The 8306-nt window shown below is 38.9% G+C and overlaps 1 protein-coding gene across 1 annotated transcript; it reads right to left on the reverse strand.

The window, feature by feature from the left end:
- Positions 1 to 685: 685 nt before the first annotated feature.
- On the reverse strand, positions 686 to 1294 carry LOC109167353. The gene has a single exon (XM_019316373.1). It carries the CDS (start codon positions 1292 to 1294, stop codon positions 686 to 688), a length of 609 nt encoding a protein of 202 aa, XP_019171918.1.
- Positions 1295 to 8306: the final 7012 nt, after the last annotated feature.

Below are 8306 nucleotides of genomic sequence, written 5' to 3' on the forward strand. Positions count from 1 at the left end.
GACCAATAATTTTTGGTAGGATAGCCTTGAGCTGTTCGTGATCGTCTTCGTAACTATTTTGTAAGAAACGTTACAAAGGCTTATTGGCCTAAACTGTTTAATATTTTTAGGTGCCATGACTTTTGGTATGAGGACTAATAAAGTGTCATTGACTCTCTCCGGAAGTTTGCCTGTTTAAAAAGCAGTCTTAACAAGGCTGTGTACGCAATCTCCCATGGCGGCCCATGAGTGTTGGTAAAAAGCCGCATGTAGACCATCCAGGCCTGGAGCCTTCCACAGGCTCATATCAAAAAAATGATTTCCAAACATCCTCTTTTGTTACAGTCCTGTTGAACCTTCTCCATTCCTCTGCGCAAATGCCCGGAAATATGCCCCTCTTTGCCAATGTTTTTCAGGAACAGTTGAGTAGCTTCGGAGCGCGCTAGGTGGATTCGTGGACTTAGTTTAGTTAGTTCTAGCCTTGATGAGATGGCCTGTGTGCCTTGACTTGTATTTGGATATTAATTGTGGTTTACGCTTTGTTTGATAGTTTAGCCGTGCATCTGAGTCCTCTAGCTTAGATGTGGCATAGCACCCCGCCTATTATGTTTAGTTTATGCTCTGTTTGGGAATTAATAATAGATATGCCTTTATTCCATAAGCTTTAAAATTTTCAAAAATTAGGGGTGTCACAGAAGCTGTTGCCCTAACTGTCCGACGACGTCGTTTTTAGGCGTCGCTGGACCCAGAGGTTCTGCTCATCCAGCGAGAGTGGCCGGCCGGCCAAGGAGAGGGCTTCCACGAGGAGTTGCGCCTGGCCTATGTAGTCCGCCGCCGTCATACTCCCTTGTCGTAAGGACTGGAATTGTCCTAGAAGGTTCAAACACCGGGCGCGGGAGCTGGATCCGAGGGCGGTGGTTATGGAGTCCCAAACCTCCTTAGAGGTATTCCGACCGACGGCAAGATGTAAGACTTCGTCGGCCATGGAAGACACCAGCAGCGACAAAATTGACGCATCCTGACGAACCCAGTGCTTGTAGTCCGGATTCGGGAGTTGCGTCGAGGCCACACCGGAGGATGAATCGGTGGGTGTCGGACTGGTCACGGTTGGAGCCGGGCACGGCGTTTCGCCAGTAACAAAACCCAACAATTCTTGTCCCTTGAGAAACGGGACTAATTGGGTACGCCAGAATAGAAAATTACGCGACGTGAGTTTGATAGACACAAAGTGATGTGCCGAGGCTAAGGAGTTCGACGTGGCGGTCGAATTGGGGTTGGAGGTGGTGATGGTTCTTTCCGACGAGTTTGTCGACATTTTTCGGGTGGGGGAGAGAAAAGAGGAGGATCGAACGCAAGGCGTTACTGATACCAGATGAGAAGTATAATTCAAACTCTTAATTTACCGGATAACAATTACAATATTAAAAGAGGTTTGAACAACGTAAACCTCTCCTAAATAATAGCTTTGACTAGACCACTTAAACTAGTGCTACACAAATACTAACATTATTAAAAGCTAATAATATAACATTATTGACAAGCCAGCGCATCTTTCTGTTGTGATCCGAGATTGTAGGAGTTGTTTTCCTTTGTTGCTTTCCATTAAAACTGTAGAGTGATAGTGGATGGAGGTTTATGCTGAATAATATACTGAACTTTTCTCTCTTCTTCTCCTCTTCCCTTCCCTAAACCCTAATTTTTTCCCCAAATCTCTTTTCCAAAACTGTGGATCCACGACGGAATAAATTCGGTCGCAATATTTATTCAATACACCAACAACTATTTCTTTTCACGACGCGTGAAAGTCCGTCGCACTTTCAGTCGCTATTTCGTGACGGAAAGCAAAATCGGTCGCCTTTTCCGTCGCAAAATAGACGACGTAACTAAATGTCGTCGCAAATTCGGTCGTGAATATTTACCGCCAATATTTCGCTAGTTTTATTTTTCCTTTGCGCCAAGATTCGCGACGGAATTAAATTCCGTCGCCCTTTCCGTCGCAAATTTGCAACGGAAGCAATTCGGTCGCAATATCCGCCGCATTTTTGCATCGGATTAATATCCGTCGCGATTTTCCGTCGCAATTCGCGATTTTTCTTGTAGTGGGAGCACTGCAGAGTATTTGCAGTGCAACTGACAAAGTTATGGTTTTTGGCATTTTGGAAAATGTTAAAGATGCAATCTTGTGGTAATCTAAGATTCGGTTGAATATGCAAAGAGTAATGCAAAACAATGTTGCTGTCTTCCATATACAAGAGACTTTAGAAGAAGGTAGACATATGGAATCCATTTTGTTTTGTTTCCCTTGTACAGTCACTGTAATCTAGAAATCAACTTGTTGATGCCCTTGATTCACAACTTAGCTTTACTAATCAACTCAGTTACTGCTATATTTATCATCTCCTCACCCATTTATTTGTCTTGACTGTAGGTTGTTTGTTGATTGACAAGACATGAGTAATATGACCATCTCCTTTGGCTTTGCAGAAAAGAGATGATGAGAAATGGATGAAACATGCATTGGGGTAAGTTACACTCCATATTTGTTTATATTTTTTCAATTGATTTTCCTCTGAATGATGACAGAATTGCAATGTCTTCCTATTTCTATGTATTTGTGTTCTCACTCTTTCTCTCCAGTCTCCACGCTCGCCACCCAAATAAGCATGTTAAGTTAGACATGCTTTATGATGTGCTCATACTAAATTTTATGATATTAATTTTCCTCCCTAGGCAGGACAAAACCAGAATTATTCCGTGATAAGATTTTTTGTGAATTTGGAAACTTCGTAGACTTTTACAGCACTAGGATGCTTGATTATATAACCTCTTTCATTTTCTATGAACTATGGCATTTCTTAGACCAAACCTATCATTTGAAGTTTAATAGTGGATGAATGATATTCTATAACATGACTAGCTGGCTCTAGATAACTAATGGATTCTGAAAGCATCATTTTGTCTCCTACCTTATCTGAGAATTGAGTTATTTTATTTCATGACTTTCATCTTGTTTCTTCTATATACTTTACATTCAGGATATTTTTGTGGTTCTTAATATCATGTTACATTAATAAAAGATTTAGTCAGCATATTTATTGCTTCCTACCTCTGCTGAAATCTGCTACCATCTGCACAATGATTCCTACCTGCATATGCTTGTATTTCTGCCAATACTTGTGAATTGCCAAGATATCAGTCTAGTTCACAAACAAATTTCCTGCCCTGTTGTTGCAGATATTGGGAGAATGAGAAAGTAAGGCTAGAATACATGCCTGTTCACATGAATACATTGGATGATGAAATTGAGTCATTCCCACAGAAGGCGCGTGTGTATTAGCATATCATAGCTACATGGATAGTTGGTGGCTAACGGAAATAATCTCACTTCCTTAAGGTTTCAATAACCTACTTAGGAGATCTCTGTATTCTCAAATTTTGGTAATAAATTATTGCAGACTTGCAGTCATCTACTTATGATACATGGAAGCATGAAATGTGAAGAATCATTTGTATTGCTCTATTTCTTGTTTTTCAATGTTATTCAGTTAATAATCAAATCATTTGTATTGCTCTATTTCTCTATTATGTTATGGGGATTTTGGTTTAGTTTATCTTCCATAACCTCATAATAATATGAGTATTGTTATATTACATTACAATCCTTTTTTTGGTACACAAGAAAATGTGAGGTTCCTGTAGAGAGTGAGATTTTTAAATTTTGTTTTTAGTTCATTTTTTATTATATTCATCAAATCACATTCCTCCCATAATTTTAAAATATGTTAGATTTTCAGAAATGTTAAATTACTTTAAATCATTCCTTGAATGCCTATAGAAATATTAAAAAGCTTTAAAATGTAGGCCACAAATAAGCTTTGAGTCTATTTAAATAGGCTCAAAGCCTATTTAGGACCTACTTTGAAGCCTTTTTAAAAGCTTATTCATTAAACAGGCTTTTAAAAAGGCTTCAGGCTCAGGCTTGAGCCTAAAAAAAAGGGCCTACATACAGGCTTAGGCTTTAGATTTTCAATCGTTATGCTATGGACACGGGTAACAGTGCCGTTAGGCACTGTTATCTTCTTTTTATTTTATTTTATTTTATTTTATTTTATTTAATTTCAGACCGCATCGTTATAGGAGTATATGTTCATAATTTTATTACTATATTTTCATAATTGTAAGTTCATAATTTCAGAGCTCTATGTTCACAATTCCATAACTGTACATTCATACTTCCATAACTGTACATTCATAATTCCGTAACTGTACATTCATAATTCAGTAACTGTAACTTCATAATTTTCGAAGCTCTATGTTCACAATTTTAGAGCTCTATGTTCATAATTTTATCACTATATGTTCATATTGTAAGTTCATAATGTCAGAGCTCTGTGATCATAATTTCATAACTGTACATTCATAATTGCATAACTGTACATTCATAATTGCATAACTGTACATTCATAATTCCGTAACTGTACATTCATAATTCAATAACTGTAAAATCATAATTTTCAAAACTCGATGTTCACAATTTTAGAGCTCTATGTTCATAATTTTATCACTATATGTTCATAATTGTAAGTTCATAATGTCAGAGCTCTATGTTCATAATTTTATAACTTACATTTATAATTCAATAACTGTACATTCATAATTTCATAACTGTACATTCATAATCTCATAACTGTACATTCATAATGGCACAAACGAATAACGTTGTTAACGGCGAGACAAAATCAAATTTTTTTTTTTAACTAAAATGACGGGTTTTCCCTGAATACGACGTCGTTTTGGACTCGTGTCCACAATGCATTGTGGACACGAGTCCACTACATAATTTGCGTTAGATTTTCCTAACAGGCACATGCCTAATTTTCTAAAGTCTGGCTCGACCTAGCCTATTTCTACCTCTACTTGTGACATTTAAGTGAAAATTACACAAGTAATACCTCATAATCTTGAAAATTACCACAAAATCACAAGGATTTGAAATAATTGGGAGTAACATTTAAGTGGAATTACACAAATATTATCATCTTTAATAAAGTTTATTTACATTATTAACAAAGGACACAAAATCGCAACAATTTGAAATAATTGGGAGAGATATTTGTTCATTCATGATAATTGTCAATGACCTCCCATAAGTGATCATGAGTTTGAGTCCTAATTTCAGTAGGTTGAGAAAGTAGCTATGAACAGATGCTACATTGTAACAGAGTTAATCGCATTTATAAAAATAAATAAATAAATAATCATCAATTTAGAATAACAGAGAGTAATATTTTTCCCCTCATGACAATTAATAAAAATAAAGTAGGTTGAGAAAGTAGCTATGAACAGATGCTACATTGTAACAGAGTTAATCGCATTTATAAAAATAAATAAATAAATAATCATCGATTTAGAATAACAGAGAGTAATATTTTTCCCCTCATGACAATTAAAAACCAAAGTAACTACGATGGAAAATTGAAGGATCACAATCACACTTTTTCAATTTTTAATATTATCTAATAATCATATAATTACAAAGATTGGTTGCTTCTAATATAGCACTAATTTTGTTTTAAGGCAATTACTTTATTAAAAGAGAAGCATTGCCCAACTCTTAAGGCAAGAGGAAGATTGATTTGTCGGGAAAGGTGTGGTTGAGTAGGTGATATATAATTTGATCTTGTACCTAAATATTACTAATTCGGTTCTTATTAATATTCATCAGTGTCAAGCACCTTGTACTCAGATGACACCTCTGTGGTTCTCATTGAGGGAAGGTCACAGGATCGAACTCCGGTGATGAGGTATTGACTCTTTGGATTGCATTAGTTAGAGAAAGTATAGAACAGATACTACCTTATAATAAAGTCAACAGTGTCCAAAAAGAAAAAAAAAATCAATAATGGCCAAAAATAAATAAAGAAGAAGAAGATTGATTCTCACATTCATTCCACAAGCATATATCCAATTTTATGTGTTCATTGGTAAATGTTACTTGTATGTAACAAAAATATTTATATAAATATTAGTTAATTCACAAGTAAGCAATGAATATTTTATATGAAAAATAATAACACATGTTATGAGTTAAAAAATAACTCCGTACTATTTTCTTCTATTAAATTTACCTCATAATGTTCATCATTCGAAGTCTACATTTTTTTTGTACCAAACTAAATATTAGGTTTGTGTCCATTACATTCGCAAGACCCTTCGCAGTCTTTAGGGGATCATACAGATTGGAAATTTGGAATAGACATTACATATACAGCCCATGTCGGAACCCTAGCTCCGGCCGCCGGCATCTCGACGGTCGCAACGGGTTTGGGTGTCTTGTCGACTTCGCAGTTAGAGACTCCGTCATCTGCTTCTGTCCGGTCCGACAGCCATGATGGCTCTCGGGTTGGTGCGGCTCAGACTGCCGGAATGGTTACCAGCTTGGTTAGAGGTAGGGTTTTAAAAAAAAAAATAGTCCATGTGGCTGCTTATGTCAGCATTAACCGGAAGGTTACTCATAAAATGAGTGAATTGTACTAATTTGATGAGTTGAAAGGTTCAATTGGAACTTTTTATAAATTAAGGATCTAATTGTTATTTTTATTAGGACTCTATCATCATTAGTATTCGTTACCTATTATTATCTAATTGACCGTGGTCGCGGCAAAGGGCGTGGTCATGGTCGTGGCGGTGCCGGGGCTGTCCAGTGCCAGATCTGCTCCGGCGAGGGCCATTCGGCCGATACGATGGAGCTCCGGGGCCGAGAGCGCATGTTGCGTATCCTGTGGACGATGCGGCTTCGGTTAGCACTCAGCAATGGTTTCCCGACACTGGTTCGTCGAACCATGCCACCCCGGATCCGTCTTTGATGTCCTCGACGGTCTCTTATAACGGTCCGGATCATCTTCGTGTTGGTGACGGTAAGTGTTTACCTATTGTTGGTACTGGTTCGTCTTCGGTAGCCTCTTCTAAAACACTGTTTCGGTTGTCTGATGTTCTTTTTGTTCCTGGGCTTTCTGCGTCTTTATTATCTGTCCAACGGTTTGCCCGTGATAATAATGTCTTCTTTGAATTTCACCCTGATTGTTTCTTTGTGAAGGATCATTCAACCAGGGAAGTTCTATATAGAGGGCAGGCTTCGGGGGGTCTCTATTCTTGGCCTGTTTCTCGCTTGAGTCCCGCTGCGTTAGTGGCTTCGCGTGTCTCCTCTGACGTTTGGCATGGTCGGTTGGGTCACCCCCATCCTCGTGTCTTGCGGCAGATTTTGAATTTGTGTTCCATTGATTCTAGTTTTAGTAATAGTTCGGTGTCGTGTCGTGCTTGTATGCTTGGGAAATCATCTCGGTTTCCCTTGCCTCGTGTCAATACTACTACGTCGCATGTTTTAGAGCTTATTTATACTGATATTTGGGGCCCAGCGCCTTTTCTTTCTGTCAATGATTTTCGTTATTTTGTTTTGTTTGTTGATGACTACACACGCTATGTATGGTTTTATCTTATGCGATTAAAAACTGATGTGTATGCTATCTTCGAGCAGTTTCGGTCACTAGTTGAGCATTCATATGGTCGTAAGATTGTCTCTATACAATCTGATTTAGGGGGAGAGTATAAACTATTGCACCGTACTTTTGTCTCTTTGGGTATCAATCATAGGCAATCTTGTGCCTATACCCATGAGCAGAATGGCAGAGTTGAGCGTGGCATCGTCCCGTTGTGGAAACGGGTCTGGCTCTCTTGGCTCAGGCTTCGGTTCCACAGCGATATTGGGATTATGCCTTTGAGACTGCGGTCTATCTCATCAATAAAATGCCTACTCGAGTTCTAGACAATGTCAGTCCTCATTATCGTTTGCATCATTCTAATCCTTCTTATTCCTTCTTGCATGTGTTTGGCTGTCTCTGTTATCCTCTGTTGCGCCCATACAATCGTAACAAGTTGCAGAATCGGTCATCCCCGTGTGTGTTTCTTGGTTATCCGTCTTCGTTTCGTGGCTATCGTTGTTTAGATCCTGCTACTAACAAGGTATTCATTTGTCATCATGTACGGTTTGATGAGACTGTATATCCATTTGCTTCTTCTGTGCCTTCTCAGGTCTCTAGCTCTCGCCCGGTTGAGCCGTGGGGTGTTGGTACCGTTCGGGTTGGTGTTGGCTCTGATGTTTGTCCCACTGGACCTGATCCTCATCCGGAGTTGGACGCGGATTCCGGGGCTGCCGCAGCTGGTTCAGATTCTCGCACCGTGACTGCCACGGCTCCGGAAGGGGCGATCTCGGGTGCTCCTACTGCGCCCAAGCAAGGCCACCGTACGGCGAAGCCTGTTCAGCCTCGGTC

Source organism: Ipomoea nil, unplaced genomic scaffold (genome assembly GCF_001879475.1).
Source record: "Ipomoea nil cultivar Tokyo-kokei standard unplaced genomic scaffold, Asagao_1.1 scaffold3150, whole genome shotgun sequence".
Classification (NCBI taxonomy): Eukaryota; Viridiplantae; Streptophyta; class Magnoliopsida; order Solanales; family Convolvulaceae; genus Ipomoea; species Ipomoea nil.